General features: G+C 50.0%; 5 protein-coding genes across 5 annotated transcripts; 2 read left to right on the top strand and 3 right to left on the bottom strand.

Moving 5' to 3' along the window:
- Positions 1-789: 789 nt before the first annotated feature.
- An02g07390 (uncharacterized protein) lies at positions 790-1,464 on the bottom strand (the record flags this gene model as incomplete). The annotated part of the gene is made up of 2 exons (XM_001399836.3): positions 790-1,159; positions 1,280-1,464. 2 exons carry the CDS (start codon positions 1,462-1,464, stop codon positions 790-792), a joined length of 555 nt encoding a protein of 184 aa, XP_001399873.3.
- An 801-nt stretch (positions 1,465-2,265) lies between these two features.
- Positions 2,266-7,003, top strand: An02g07380 (uncharacterized protein; the record flags this gene model as incomplete). The annotated part of the gene is made up of 4 exons (XM_059746409.1): positions 2,266-2,307; positions 2,365-6,084; positions 6,797-6,883; positions 6,944-7,003. 4 exons carry the CDS (start codon positions 2,266-2,268, stop codon positions 7,001-7,003), a joined length of 3,909 nt encoding a protein of 1,302 aa, XP_059600011.1.
- Positions 7,004-7,472: 469 nt separating this feature from the next.
- On the top strand, positions 7,473-10,085 carry An02g07370 (uncharacterized protein; the record flags this gene model as incomplete). The annotated part of the gene is made up of 1 exon (XM_001399834.3): positions 7,473-10,085. One exon carries the CDS (start codon positions 7,473-7,475, stop codon positions 10,083-10,085), a length of 2,613 nt encoding a protein of 870 aa, XP_001399871.1.
- Positions 10,086-13,116: 3,031 nt separating this feature from the next.
- On the bottom strand, positions 13,117-14,649 carry An02g07360 (uncharacterized protein; the record flags this gene model as incomplete). The annotated part of the gene is made up of 2 exons (XM_001399833.1): positions 13,117-14,098; positions 14,156-14,649. 2 exons carry the CDS (start codon positions 14,647-14,649, stop codon positions 13,117-13,119), a joined length of 1,476 nt encoding a protein of 491 aa, XP_001399870.1.
- Positions 14,650-15,314: 665 nt separating this feature from the next.
- On the bottom strand, positions 15,315-15,791 carry An02g07350 (uncharacterized protein; the record flags this gene model as incomplete). Its single annotated transcript, XM_001399832.3, has 2 exons — positions 15,315-15,523; positions 15,581-15,791. The coding sequence occupies 2 exons, from the start codon at positions 15,789-15,791 to the stop codon at positions 15,315-15,317; spliced, it is 420 nt and encodes a 139-aa protein (XP_001399869.1).
- Between the last annotated feature and the right edge of the window lie 487 nt (positions 15,792-16,278).

The following is a 16,278-nucleotide window of genomic DNA, read 5'->3' as shown; positions in this document are numbered from 1 at the left end:
GGGAGGTGCTGCTGATGCGAGACTCGCAAATGCCACCGCATTCTCGTCACTAACAACACCAGCGGAAAGTTACCGGCAAAATACTGGATCCTGTAATGATCGGACGCAACCATCCTTCTGCTGATACCTGCCGATTACTTTTCGGTATTGTAAGCTGCACTGTATCCTATAATGGTGAGGGGGTCGTTGACGCTGTTACTTGGTTCTCGGTGGAAACACCGGCTCCTCTTTGGTCTGGCTACCCTCCCCTCACGGAGCTTTCGTATGCTCACATGCACTCCCTTTGCCTGGTCGGCGTTCGAAGGTAAACACAGATGGCATACATGCGTAAGCGCCGTTGTTGATTTCCGGCTGTCATTCCCCCTTTGTCTACTGCAAGGGTTGCAGCTTATTTCGGACTGGTTTATTGAATTTCTCCCGTCTGTTTCCCAAATCCTAGACTCTGTCAGTAAGCTCTGTGGACACGGTATGACGAACGCTGTTTGCCTTTGCCCGGGTGGGCCATGATGTCACGTGGGTCGCACTACCTATCCTTCAACACCCCGGCTGAGGAAGTGATTACAGTCGTGATTTTCGGATTTTCAGCTTACCCTGGTGTTGTGCCGATTACTAAGCTTTCCTGTACGTCTCCGCGATATCGAAGGAAGGTGAGGATTTGATCAATCACAAACTCAATTTACCCTCAAAGAGTGAGGGAGACATAATAGATATTTCATGTCGTCTATAATTCGGTTCAAGGGTATATCTCATAACGCCTATCCAAGTACTGCAATATACCAACCCACTACATCAATCATCAGATTCGTCAAGGACCAGAGCCGTGAGCCTCTCGTCTTCAGCCCAGTTCACTCCACTACCGACAACCATCCCGCTTGCGATGTTTTTCATGGTTTCCCATTTAGCTTTGCTTTTCCTGCGATCCGCATCTAGTTGATCTAGCTGGGCCTTGAGCTCCGCATCTTCCAGATTCTCTCTCCATGATTCATCATCTACCGTAAGGGCTAACAGCTCACGGACTAACTCTTGGTTTTGCTGGTGGATCTGTGAATTTTCCACCTCCAGGCTTGAAAGCCTTCGAAGAGTTGCATTGTGTGCAGTATTCAGATTTTCATGCGCTAAAGATAGCATGTCGCGACGATTAATGAGCCGTAGGAGGGCCCTGTTTCTGGTAAGTAAGGAGAAGATAATTGAAGCACTCCAAAAATAGGAAAACCAGCAAATAATGCAAAAGGCGCAAGAATCAAGAAAATTATATGCAGAAGACGATTAGTAAACTTACTGTTCAGCTGGCGTCGACGCTTTCAGATGAACAGCCTTGAGGATGGGATCAGTCATAAGAACTGTGCCAACAGCTTTCCTCCTGACTGTATAAGTCGCCCTAGCTTCCAGAAGCTCACGCTCGGCGACGGCTAGTTGCTCTTCAGCATTGTCTCCAGATAGCAAATCCGTGTCTGTATAAGGCATAATGATTAGTTCTAGATCAAGTACAAATGATAGTTTGTTGCTCTAGCAACATGGACACCGACCTTGTTCTAGTAGCGCTTTCTCCAATCGCTGTTCCTGGATCTGCCGATACAGCTGCAGGATCAAGGCCTCTTTGTCGGACAAAGTTACGGTATCGCGAGGGTCGTCGGTCGCGAGATCCAACAACGATACCTCACCTGGGTTCAGGTGAGGCAGGGGACGGACCTTTTCAGATGTCATAGAACACGACCTCGTGGCAAGTCGGGGAAATGATCGTGTGATTGGAAAAGCCCAGCTTGAATGGATCATGGATTGCTGGTTCCCGACCTTTAGCGGTAGGGCGGTGGAGATCCCGGGATGCGGTGGGCGGTTCCGGCGCGATGTCAGACACCAAACCGACCAAACGCAGCCTAGACCGGGGGAGCTCTTTGGGCCTGGATGCCTGTGCAGCCTCACTACTTACTTCCAGTATATGACTCCCTTATCATCTCCCCTCCCGCATTCCTCTCCAGTCAACTCAGGAGCTTTGTTGCTCGTCTTGTGAGGAGGGGATGTCTCTGCACATCTACATAGCTCACACTGGTGAGCATTTTGTTACCGATACAGCGTCCTTTGCATCGTATGTCCCCTTCGCCCTGCTTTCCCATCACCGCCCCTTGAGCCCGGCCCAACTGTTCCTATCATTCCCCTCTCTTACCTTCGGTGGAAGTTAGCTAACATCATCGGCTTTCACAAAGTCCGGATGCAGTACGATCATGGGTGGCCCCGAAGACTTCGATACCCCCTCAACGGCAGATCTTAATGACTGCTCGTGGGAAAAACGTTAAGACGCTTGCCACGGAGGTACGGTCACGCCGAACAATCAAACGAGGACTTTGTGCTAAAGCCATCAATAAACAGAGCGAAATCTTTGTCTATGACCGAAGATGGGTCAGCGAGCCCAACAGCATCCAGATTCCCGAGCTACCCCCGCCACATCCACTGCACGTCGATAACCCGCCCGATACCCTCACAAACCAGAACGATCTACAAGCATGGAGGAGCCTCTACTTAGCAAGGAGGACATGGGCCGCGGACCTCACGGAGCGCTGCGAGTCGGCGGAAAAGCAGATACATGAGCACAACGAGCGCACTGATATCATCAACCGAGCTGCAAGCGTAGCTCTCGAGAACCTCAAAACCCACGTCGGCACCCTAGAGCATAAATTCCAAGAGGCCCAGTCCTTCGCCAATGAACTTTTAAGTCAACAGCAAGCAGCACTCAATGGATGGAAAAGGGCATTGTCAACTTTAGATAGCATTCCAGCTCGCAAGGACTTCCCCTTCCTGGGCCGTCCGTCAACACCAACGAAAGGCAGAGGCCAAGCGATGGGTACACTACAAGACTACGTGGATACAGCGGAGGTACAAAGGGCTGGCTCGGAAGCCCCAGAAATACTTGCGCGCTTTGCCCATCAAGTTAGCACTATCGAGAAAAATGTTAGTGAGATTGCTACAGATACTCAACGCCTGGTTGATGAAGCCTTTCCTACGAGTGTTGAGCCCGTGGATGGACTCTTGCAGGAAATGGAAACAATATCAAATAAGATACAATCCGACTACGAGCATGTTCTGGCCTTGCCTAACAACCCAAAGACATTGGCAAACGTTTCTAGGCTCGCTCTCAGCCATACACAAGACCTTCTACCATCGTTATTGGACGTTAGCAACGAAATACAGGCTGGCCAGGAAGAAGCTGTGAGACGATATAATGCGGCAGTGAAAGCCTCGTCGAGTCATATGCGGCTCATATCTTCTATTGAGTATCGGCTTGCCGAAACTCTACCTCAGATCAACAGCCTGCCTTTGCAAAGCGAAGCATTTGATGTCATTTACACGGTCTTCCATATGCCTATTATCTACGGGTCGGTTCTGATTGAGTCTGTGCGACGTCGCGAGTTCAATGATAAAATGAAGAACGACTCACTGACTTTGGCGGAGGAAATGTCTGTATTCCGGGAAGAAGAGCAGCGTCGAAGGAAGAAATGGCTCAAAAATATGGCTGATTTTATTTCCATCTCTGATGCTACGACCCCTGGCATCGAGATAAATCTACGGGGCCAGGAGCAGGAATGGCCTGCCGTTAGTAGGAAAGAAGTTGAGTCATATATCGAAGACCTGAAAAATAAACCTGACATGGAAAATCACGCCCAAGAACTGATGCAGCGCTTCAAAGAGCTTGATGCTCCTACCCGGATGCAGCGTCGCAGAGCAAAAGCTTTCAAACAGGGAAGTCTTTTTGACCTGAGCCGAAGCTCGCTTTTACTGCGCAGTGACGATATGGTCAGAAGTCTAAAAGATGAGAAAGTCAAGCTTGAAGATAGATTGAAAGGCTCCGAGAGCCGTATTCGAAAGTTAGAGGATCTCCTTCATCGTCAGAGTCATATGAGCCGACCCTCCAGCGGCAACTTCTCACTTGATTTCCCCAGTTCACCGGCGTCGCCTCACCCCGACTCACTTTCAAGGAGATCTTCGGTCTCTTCAAGGCGAATGTCTGCAAATCAAGCTCCGGAGGAAAAGGCGCTCGTACAACGTATCACTCGCCTCGAGGCCGAGCTAGCGGCTGAGCGAGACACGGTGCAACGACTTCAAAAGGAGGCACATGCCGAGCGGCAGTCTAATACCGACAAAATACAAGAAGCCCAGTCAACGAAGAAAGATCTCATTGGCAATCTCGAAGCGCGGCAACGTGAGTTTGATGACGAGCGCAGATTTTTGGAGGGTGAATTAAGAAGGCTTCGAATCCGGACTGAGGAGCTAGAAGAGGAGGTGGACAGAAATCTCGACAGTCGCGAACACGAGAAGCAAGACGCCGATGAGCGCATACATCATCTCGAGATGGAATTGCAAGATGTCCATGCCCGAGCTGAAGAAGAATTGAGGAAAGCAAATGAAACGATTGGACACTTGCAATCGGAGAAGGGCGTAGGAGAAACCCTACGGGCCCGTATTGAAGAGCTACAGAACCAGGTGGCTGAAAACGAAAGGAAAGAAAACGATAACAAGCACGCTTTGCAGGTCGCTTTTCTCAATTTGTCTCCTGGTGGCTCTGTTCCTACCGAATTTCCGAATATCATTAAAGCAATTGAGGTTCTCTCCGAAGGGCTAACAATCCATGCCAAGAATGCGGAGGAGAGTGCCGCAAAAGCTTCAGCGGAAAGCAAGGTGCTCGAAGAACGGTTGGGTCTGATGGAGTCTGAATTGGAGGATTTGAGAAAGACTGCGACCTCACGAGAAACAGAACTTTCCCAAGCTCGAAATGAATTGGCTGAAGGAAAAGCAAAGCTGAGCATTGTGACCTCAGAATTGGAAGATGAACGATCAAAACTCATCGCATTACAGTCCCAATTTGCTGCGGGCGAGACAGGATCCGACGCCCTGCGGGAGCGTGTTACCGAAGAAGAACGGAAGTTAACTGATCTGGCCCAGAGGCTAGCTGAGGTTGAGACATTGGCTCGTCAGTCTGAAGAAGAAGTTACTACCTGGAAGAAGAAGGTTGAAGCAATGTCCGAAGCGGAGCAGCAAACTACTGTACGGTTCGAGACTTGCGGGGTCAGGTTCCAGGAGTTGTCAAAGCAGCTTTTCGCACAAGTGGAGAAGCTGGAGCGCATGCTGGAACAACTAGGGTTCACGATCGTTCGTCAAAATGGTGACATAGTTGTGCAGAGGTCGTCCAAGGTCAATGCCCTCTCTAGCACCGGTGACAGTCTTAGCCAGTCGGGAGTGGTGTCTGTGAGACCGGACGCAAGCCTTCTCGATTGGATGCATGCCGATAGCAAGGAAGAAGAAACAGATAAGTTCATGGCTTTCGTGGAATCCTTATATCAATTTGATGTGGACATCTTCGGCGACGCGGTCGTCAAGCGTGTAAAGGATATTGAAGTTCTTGCTCGCAAATGGCAGAAAGAAGCCCGCGGATACCGAGACAAGTACCACCGGGTTCAAAGCGAAGCCCATGATAAAATCGCCTACCGGTCCTTTAAAGAAGGGGATCTTGCACTCTTCTTGCCTACCCGCAACCAAGCTATCCGGTCATGGGCTGCGTTCAATGTTGGCGCACCACACTATTTCCTGCGCGAGCAAGATGCGCACAAGCTTCAAACCCGGGACTGGCTGCTTGCTCGGATTACCAAGATCGAAGAACGCGTTGTTGATCTCTCCAAATCGATGAACGGTGCCAATCCTGACCGCCGTTCCATCGGCGAAGTCAGCGATGGCACCTCACTTGATGACGAAAACCCGTTTGAGCTGTCTGATGGTCTCCGCTGGTACCTCTTAGATGCCACGGAAGAAAAGCCAGGCGCCCCAGCGACTCCGGGCTTAGGAAAGAGCACTGTTGCGCCAGCACACGTAGACGCCAAAGGCAGCATTCGCATGAAACGCACATCAGCCGGTGGGAATATTGCCAAAACGTTGACCAAGAGCTTAGACAGCCGACGAAATAGTTCCAATTCTAAGAAGGGGCATTCCTCGACTCCTTCACAACGCGGCAACGAATCAACAACAGACCTAGCAAGACTAGCTGAACAAGACACTGCTGCCAGCTTACACTCACGGGAGGCAGCCCCCAAACCCGATGAGGTTCGCCGCAACCCTCCTCAGGGTCCGTGAAAATCGCGGCCCCGACTTTCCTTTCTCTCCTGAACGGAGCTGACGGACCGTCAATAGGGCACGGAACGAATGTACAGGGGCCACCAACGTGCAATATCCGAGGGTAGAGTGTCACCTTCGTCTCCACGTGTTGATAATCTCGACGCTTCATCTATGCACTCGGCCCGCCGCTCGACTCCCAGATACCGGCCCTGGGAGAGACTCTGGTCCGTTGATTATCTTCTGGAGAGTGGTGGGAGTGGTCGCTGAGCATAGGGTATCTGGCATACCCTGCATTAGGAATATCATGCAACTCTCACGATAGATGATTTGAAGGATCCAATGGTTGATCTGACTGATGCTCTACATATTAGTCTCAAGAGATGGATCAGGCCATGCCTGCCTGAATGATACCCGGTTATATGAATAATTTGCCTTATGTCTCATTCGCTCCTTATTATCGTATACAGTTACTCTTTTCGTTGTGTCGTGTAGTTCGCATTCGGCCATTTTGAGTTTTACCAAGCGGAATATCGTTAAGTCCAGGATTAGATGTGCATATTCCTAGCCTCTTTATTGCTATGACACTACGTGAATTATAAACAGATTGATACAAGTCGCCTTCTGACACCCTATTCATAAAGTGCTGACAACGCCTAGTATCGTATCCGATAATAGTACAGGAAGTAATTTGGAAAAGTAGATTTTAGAGATCTTTGCGGTTGGAAGAACAGAGTATAAAGCTAGTTTACAGGTTGAACCTAAATTAGATGCCCTTTGGAACGAAAGAGTAAGTAGTTGAAATATCTGATAGAAATAGCTATCCCTATGTAAAAATTCTGTTGTACAGTCTCCTGCTCCTGAATGCCGGGCAAACGAGGCAGTCAATTACGCTAAGAAAGGAGAGTGAGTCGAGAAACCCCTAGGTCTCTGGACGATAAGTTCATGACTGTCGTATCTCGCAATGTCGCTTCTATACTTGATGCGGGGAGAACACAACAGTGACGACGACGGATTCGCCTGACCAGGGCACATGTCGGACAGTACAGGCGTCCAGAAGGAATCATTAATAAAAGAGGAAGAGAAGCAAGCGGCGTACTACCCACATCAAGATCTGATTCATTAATCAGGAGGTTTAGCCGAAATGGAAGAAGTTGAAGCTAAAGTGGAAGAATTACTGGAATGACGCCAGTATCCGGCTAACCCGATCGGGCAACGCAGCAGTACCGCGGGCGGAGCTCGTTGTTGCGCTTGTTGCTCTGTTGCTGGGGAGTGTTGATCTTGCGAGCTCTTCATTCACTGCATTCCTTGCCCACCATCTGCCCCTAGCTTCTTTGTGTTAGTCGCAAGGAGCGGATTGGCCGAGCCTGTCTCTCATCATGCCTGCTACCCCCGAACGCAGGAGCGACCGAGGGGCGTTGGCGCGTCGCAACCGCGAATACCCCCAGGACCAGCAACTGTCCCCCTTTCGACGAGCTCGCCCTACTCGCCTCACGGATAATTTTGACGCGTCATTCGTACCTAATACCTACCAAGACTACAATAGCCGACAGCATCGGCGGAACTTCAGCCAAACTGGATCGTTCCGTGCCGCTTTCGATTACACTTCGCGTCTACACAATATGTCGGATCACGAAGCCGCCACATACACCCACGGCACGCCAAATCGGAACAGAAGACAGAGTTTCAACTTCACTTCTCCCGAGTCTAACCCCCCGAATGAGTTGGCGGAGGCATATCGGCAAATCGATGATGCGGGGAGCCTGGCCGACCTTGACCCTGACGATGAAGACTTCAACTTTTCGTTGCGTGACAGTCGCAGCAGACGCTCATCGTCAGCATCGCGACTGAGGGGAGACGATCTGTTTGCGGCTGCTGATGCGGATTTTTTAAATGAGTCGGACGACGGCCTCCGCCGAAAACTAGTCGACCATGTCGAAGATGAAAAGCGGTTGAGACGGGCCACATCCAGCCGGTCTCCTGTGCTGAGCAACGCAGGGACGCCAAACCCCCTCACATCGGAGAACTTGCAACGGCGCGAGGAAGAGGAAGAGCAGCAATATATGGAAGAAGAAGAAAACGATGGATTGAGACCCTCCTTAAATCTCCCGTCGACCTGGGGAAGCCGGGCAGCTCATCGCCGTGACTGGTTGAGAAAAATGACGCGGCGCACAGAGCTTCCAGAAAACCTAGCAATGAGGGCAAAGGAGACATCTCCCCCTAAGCTCAAGTTTGACAGAGACTCGCACATCAACCATACGGAACCGATCACTGTCGAAAGCACCACGCCGGCCGAACGTCCGTCAAATAGATACAACAGGATCCCATTGTCCGATGCGCAGAACAAGCTCTCCGAACAGAAAGCGGACAAGCTGACTGAAGGTAATCCGATACCGAATACGCCTATTGTGGTCTACAAGAACTCAACATTCACGAAGCGAAGCCCAACGAAGAGAGACTCGCAGGATCTACTTCGGAAACTATCGAGGACAGAGTCTCCAGGCCAACGGAACGAGCTTAAAACCCCGGAGGCCCAGAAATATCCCGAGAGACGCATCTACGACAAGACGCCTGTGGTGACGGGGGCATGGATCGATACACCGGTGACCGAACGGGTGGAACGGGTCAATGAGCTCCCAGAGCATCTCTCTCGGGATATAGTACCATCACCTCCGAGGAATGAAAGATTCGAGTCGTCGCTAGTGCCTTCGCATACCCGTCAAGCTTCACAATCACACGAATTCGAAGAAAGACGCTTAAGGGAAGAAAGAGAGAAAGAAAAGGAGCAGGAAGAGAAAAGACAGAAGGAGGAACAAGATAGGGAACAGAGACAAAAGGAGGAGAAGCAAAGGGAAGAAAAAGAACGGTTGGAAAAGGAGAGAGAAAAGGAGAAGGAGCTGAAGAATGCGGAAAGGCCGGATCGGGAGAAACAAGAGAATAAAGCTGAGCAGGGACAGCCGAGAAAATCGAGTGGATCGGCGAAGTCCAAGGAGAAAGCACCGCTGGTCAAGCCCGATCTGCCAAAGAGCGCTCTCGAGACAGTGTTGAAGGATTACAAGGACCACAAGGAGTCACTAGATGTCGGTGACGATACGATTGAGTCACTTCAGGACATCATCGACGGGCAGCCTGGTGAGCTAAAGACCGAGGATGAGGACGATGCTGCATACGAGAAGGAGATTTTGAAGAAGCTGGAACTTGCCAGTGCCGGGGATAAAGAAACAGTGGATCTGGATCGGCTGAATGACAAGCTAAAGTCGCTAGCGGACAACATCCAAAAGGTCAAAACAGGGTTGGACGGCTTGGAGGTCCAAGTATCGCGAGATGCGGATACGCTTGCCGCAATCCCGTCTCCCCTGAAGGGCAAACGAAGCAAGCAGCACGTCTGCGAAAATTGTAGCGGGGAAAGCGATGGTCGTGTTTACGCGTTGGTAACCCTTCCACGGCTATGGAGACGAAACCCTGTTTCCGGACGCATACGTCTTACGCGTTTAGGATGGTGCTCTCTCATCCTGCTCCTGTGGTTCTACTCCGAATCGACCATGTGCGATTTTTACTGCCACCCGTCCATCTCAGACACCTGCCAGGGAAACTGCCTCCTCCCGGATGCTCCCCGTTTCCCATACGTGATACCGACAATGCTCTGGCGCTGGCTTCACTTGTCTTCGATATTCACACCTCTTTGGACTATTGCTATCGCCTTTTCTAGGCTCATTGCACAGATGCTTGGCTTTTGGGACGGGTATGTGGAAGAAGAGCCTGTTCCGGTCAACCTGACCGGCGAGATCCGCATCCATGGTCGTGCGATCAATTTCCCAACAGCGGAAGCTACTTTTCGAAGCTTCTTCTCCCCGCCGAAGTTGTGGCCTGAGAAGGGACAGCCGGTTGTTCCACAGGCAGTTCCTGAGTTGAAGGTGGAAGTCGAGGATATGTCTGGCCGAGCATCCTCGTGGGATGACGATGGGTCTATGGACGATGATGAATATATTTAGGAGTTCGGTTTGTTTTGGGACTGATTAGGGCGTTTGGGATATTACTGGCGTTACTATGGATGGTGGTTGGGATCTATACCTAGGTGGATAATGGAGTATTGATTATAAGAACCAACATATATTGATATTGATCTCTACTCCTGATCTATATGTAAACACTAAACCCACTCTTATCTAAGGTTATCGCGATCTGCAAGGAGCCGCGGCTAGCTCTTCGCAGTTAGTGCATTGCTAGCTGCGGCATTCAATGCCTCCTTGCATTTGCAGTATAGTCTTCATCCCAATGTGAATATTGGCAGAAATTGAAGAATAGAAGGACTGATATAGTCAATATCAAAATTCACCCCTGGTAGGAAGTGATAGAAAGTCATTACTATAAAAGCCCCTTCTCCTTCTTTCATCATCTTCCTCTCCATTCTACTTAAGTATTAATTTTTACTCGACCGTAATCCCTCTCCAAGAGACACACATCTCAAATTATCTCAGAAGAAACCATATTCAAGCTATAGGTTATGGTATTATATTTCCATATAGTGGAATTAGACACCGAAGACATCTACCAAGCCAATACCCCACATTATACTATAAATCTACTACTATGGCTAACCAAGCCCACCCTTCAGAGCTATAACACAATCCAACCCTAATCAGTATCATACAGACACAGCTCTAATACGGAAACCCTCTGGGTTATCGGCAAAAACCCGCACGTGGTATTTCTCGGTATATAAATGCATCGAATATGCAGTATGGCGGCGGACTTGGTTCTCTGGGGAAGTAGTCACCAGATTCAAGGTCTGGAAACTCATCTTGTACTGGTGATGGGTGTCGTTCATTATGCTTGTAGGTCTCGTTACATCGACTCAACCTCCTCCAGCTCCATGGGGGCCGCGGGTGGGCTTTTGAAAACAACCGACACAGGAAGAAGAGGGGCGCCTATCACTGAGAAGTGGGCACTGAGGCATGCTGCGCGCCACTCCTTGGTCTGGAAGCAAGTACCGCTACAACCCTACACTCGGGTAAAACGGAAGAGTGTACGGGGTACTGGGAGAAGAAATTGAAGGTCTTTACAACAAACTTCTTCAGTGATAAAGTAGTGATGCATGTACATCTGGGAAGTGGTAGGATCACTTCCAGGAGAAGATAGATCAGATACCTCCCGGTCGACGAAGTAAGATCGAGTACAGCCCAGGAGCCGGACAAAGGCAAGCACAACGCAAGCGGGCACAAAATACGAGCGACGCAGTTATCACAGAAGGAGACCACCGGTGGCTCACTGATATATTGACTGGCCATTAGATCGTCCTACTTATAAGACAGACTGGGCATTTGACATTTATGACCCGTTTTGTGGACCAATTGAAACACTGCCTCAATTCAGGAGATGCTCCTCGCCCATAGTGCATCGAACATGGCTTATGGCGTGGATTTTTTTTTTTTTTTTTGGTTTACACTGGCTAGGGGAGTCAGCATCAAGATAGGTTAATTCTTGTGCTCGCTGTCGTATAGTACCGCATGTCGCATAATCGAACGATCCCCAGAATTTTGTTCTCTATAAGGGCAGTGATACTCCATATAGGATTTCAGCTCTGACAAATGCCTCTACCATGGCTGTCTGGGAAGATATGTTAGCTTATGACGGGTTGCTCGATTGACTGTCGACAGTGATAAAGCTTCCGCGGCGAACTTTCCTTGACTACCTATATCCTTGAGACCATAAAAAGTACATGGAAATGATACGAAGATCACTAATTTGCAAATTGTCATGAGATATGTCACTAATTGGTTAAGCGACAGACAGGTTCTACGTCTTGAACGTTAGACAAGGAGCTATGAACGGGACAATAACTGGTCGGCGCAGCATACAATCCGTTCTATATTATCTGTTTTGCCGTACTTGCCTGCTGATATCCTGGGACTATGAAGAGACAAGATTCTCTACTTGATGGCACAACTCTTGTCGATTGTCCTACTAAATGGTCAAAGTTACCTTCGAAACCCTCTACGCTAATCGACCTATTATAGAAGCCAGAAGTACGTTAAATAAATGCACGACCAGATCGCTGTATCCGTCTTAGTCCTACTTCAGATGCACGCAAGACTATATATAAATTTGGGGGTTTCTGGTTGATACTGACCGCGATGTCTGGGTCAAACATAAACACGGTGTCGTTGCATCAGAGATCTACAATAGATCTATACTACTCCTACGACTGTATCCAATTGACAATATCCTGGTGTGAGAAACCGGTACTGACCATGACATCTTTCTTGGGGGAAAGGCTGATTGTGGGTTTGATTGCCGCGAAGAAACAGAGAAAACGGAGATGCTGGAAGCTGTCTAGGGAAAAGTGGAGTGTTTGGTTGGCGTTGAAGATGATAGAGAACTCATACTAGAATCGTCCTGGTTAGGCTTCATCAGCATCGAAGCGAGCATGCCTTCCGCCGCAGTGGTAGAATCCCTTGGAGCTGTTAGACGCCATGAGTGGATTGCCTGTGTTCGCCCAATACTGAAGAACAAGACAACGGTCGAGAAGCCGGCTGTAAAGGCCTTTTACAGCCGGACAGGCAAAACCATGGAGCAAAAGTATCAATGAGTGATGGGGATGTGAATGAGATACAACTGGATACCGGCAGCCTGGAGTGGCTGCTGCGGGGCGCACCAAAGATGCGCGTGATGCTGTGGTAGTGGTGGATATGTTCAGAAGGGAGCAGCGAAAGGAAATTGATGTGTTGTAATAACTACTGAGTTACTTTGACCAAGTCGTAGTCCTCAATGATAAAGTCGCCATGGATTTTATGGTTTTGATAATAGCTTAGACCTGAGATTAGGGTTGATTATGCGCTTTGATATCTAATTATGATAGATCACAAAATCGATACGGTGCTGATGAAAGTATATCTATGTAGCTATCGTATGCATGTACATCTGTCTAGCAAGCATATACATAAAGCAAGTCTATAAACAAGCAGGGTATAGCAAATCAAGCCCCAAACGCCATTTTTATAGCATATCTCCGTTCAAAAAGAATTAAAGCTTCGCCTTCTCTACCCACTCCTGTTCCAGTAGTTTCTCTCCCTCCAACCGCCACTGCTTACCCCTCTCCAGAACTGTATCCACTTCTTCATCCGTCAAAGGAACGGCGCTCTCAAGCGGTATCTCACGAATCGACTGTAACTTATACCCAATGAAGGTAATCTTCGCCGGAGTAGGGGTATCCGCAGTAATCTTGCCAGCCACGACATCACGACAGAACTGCGCCGTGCCGTCCAAGAAGCGACGAGACGTAGGCGTCCCCATCATAACCTGTCCAAAGCAATGCGGCATGCCTTCGAATTGCTCAACAACGACAGGGACGCCAACCCGGTGCATCTTGCGGGCGACAACGAGTCCCTCATCCGTGAGACCTTCTTCTCCCATGGCGATGAACACCGGAGGCGCGCCTTTCCAAATTTCATCGCGGCCCGCCAGCGGGCTGACGAGCGGGTGCAAAAGGGCGCTGGCGTTGGCGTAGAGGTCCACACGAGGTGGCTTGACGGGCCAGACATCGTCCTCGGGCACAGCAAGTGGGCGGTAGGCTGTTTCGGGATCCTGGGTGGGGGGACTCAGGAAGTCGTAGACCGAGTTGTGGTGGACGGAGGGCATAGAGCGAGTGATGTCGCACCAGGGGGAACTGATGGCTAGGCCGGCAGGAAGTTCGATAGGGACATCACGTCCATGAAAGCGGACGGTAGGGCAGACGCGACGGAGTGTGAGGAGCGTTTGGAGCAAAACAAGACAAAGGTTACCTCCGGCTGAATCACCGGAGACAATGATCTTGTTCGGCGCGACGGGCTCGTGGAGAGAGCCCGGAGGCGGAGAGACGAGCGATAGGTATGCAGTAAGGGCATCGACAAGAGCAGCAGGGAACGGGTTCTGAGGGGCAAGACGGTAGCGCACCGATAGAACACGGGCACTGGTTCGTTTCGACAGCTGAGCGACGAGCGGGCGATGGGTGCATGGGTCGCAAAGGCTAAACATCGAAGACGTCAGAATTCGGAGATTCCAGACAGCATCAAGGGCAACTTACAAGTAAGCTCCTCCATGGAGATACAGAATCACCATATCCTCCTTCGACTCCTTCTTCAGCTCCTCATATTTGGCTTCTTCCGAAATATCCGGCTGCGGCGCATTCTTGTGCACACCACTGCGATATCCTGTCCACTCTGCCTCAAGCGGAATTACTCCAGGGATATTATATGTCTCATCTCCTGTCTTCAGGGCCTCAATGGCCTTGACGACTGCGTCCTGGACATCCGCTTCTGGTTTGGGAAAGGTCACTTTGGACACCCACATGGGACCCTTGATACCGGGGTCGCGCATGCTGTCTCTTTGCTGCTTGCCCACGGGCGAGGTAAAAACGAGGAATGAGCGAATGATGGCGACGGTTAACTCAGTGCGCAAATCTTGTTTCCCCGTGACTGGCGAGAGACGAATGGCATGTAGGAGAATGGTCTTGAGAACGAGGGGGACTCGCACGAGGATTGCCGCCAACAGGCTGACAGGGTTGCTTAATTTGCTCATGGTGGCAAACTGTAACTTGCAGATGAAGAACGCAAAAACAAAAAAGAGTGATATCGACTCCCGGGGAATAACGACAAATAACTAAAAGACCTATCCCTAACGGGAAAAGAAAGTCGAACGGGCAATGATTGTAGATGGGGAAAGAAAGAAAAAGCAAAGGGGGCAAAAGTAAGACAAATTGAGGAGAGCCGAAAAGGGCAATGAAGCGAGACCCAGAAAAAAGCCTCGGTTCAACAAGATGGATGGAGACGATGGGTCCGCATGACGCAGGCACACCCGGACACTGGCAATTCCGTCGCCGTAGAGAATGATGATGGAAAATACATGTTAGACTGATTCCACCATCTCTGTTTACAAGATAGGTTATTCAGGGCTATACTGTTCTTCTTCCGACCCATGGATAACAAAACTAGAACATAACCTTCTGTACCCCAGATTCCCTTTGGGTGGCGTGGCGTAATCTGCCGCACGTTCTACTACTAAGCACTAAGCAAGCCTGACGAATCTTATCTCATCAGCCAAAAATACACTCCACTTTTTGCTTTAGATCGTTCATTCCAATGCATTAACTATGAATATAATAGTACAGGTTTATGATTCCCCATCTTTGATTGTTTCATGCAGGTCGTCAAGCGTGCGTTTAGTGTCTCCACCTGGGGTCCCGTTTAAAACCGTCCAGCAGTTTCCTTGGCCTTACCCTTGACCTCTCCAGCGGCCTCCTTTGCCTTGCCCTTGGCAGTACCGAGTGCCTCCTCGGCCTTGCCCTTACCCTGGCCAGCCACTTGAGATGCCTCACCAGACAGTTCGTCGGTCTTGGCCTTGGCCTCAGCGGTGGTGCTGCCAACGGTGCTCTTAACCTTTTCAGCGGCGTTTTCTGCACATCATGATGAGCGAGGGATCCCGTGCAACAGGGTATTGGTGATCTAAATACCTCCTACTTCAATGCCCTTCACAGCGGCATCCGAAACCTTGCGGTCGGCCTTCTTCAGGGTGTCCTTGGTGGCATCGATGGGTCCCTTGTCACGACGGGCAGTGGCGGAGATCGAGCGGGTGGCACCCACGGAGAATACGGGAGTAGTCGCAGGTCGGAGAGACAGCGTAGATGTGCGAGCAGCGGGGGCAATGCGGGTGAGGAAAGACATGGTGGCTTGTAAGGTATTCAAGTTGATGGGATTGAGGATGGAAAATTGTAGAGGTCAGAAGTAGATGTTCTGGATCAGAATGTTCAAATAGACTGGTTTCTTAGTCAATGTTCGAATTACCAAAAGGCTACCTCCATGATGCTGGCACTGACAATCTTTATAGCTGGTTGAGCTGCTGGAAGACGTCATCACCACAGGCGGCCAGGTTATGTATCTCTTACGTCGATGGGCTGTCACTGCAAGTCCCGATTGGGGTTAGCGTTGATCGTGACCAAGGCGCGCTTTGGTTCCCGCCCGATCCACCCCAAACCCAGTCCAACTGCCGTCGCGATCGTCCTCTAGTGCATCCTTCCCCTGGTCGGTAGCCCCGCTGGCTGTTGCGCTCACAGCTCTCAACATAGCGCAACAGCCAGCGGGTACTATCTCATGCAAGAGCATGCTGAAGCCCTGATCAGTCTCCTCAAGGATCACGAGAATGAACAAGAAA

Source organism: Aspergillus niger (genome assembly GCF_000002855.4).
Source record: "Aspergillus niger supercontig An02".
In the NCBI taxonomy this organism is placed as follows: Eukaryota; Fungi; Ascomycota; class Eurotiomycetes; order Eurotiales; family Aspergillaceae; genus Aspergillus; species Aspergillus niger.
The sequence above is the reverse complement of the archived record's forward strand: the minus strand, read 5'-3'. Positions and strand labels throughout refer to the sequence as shown.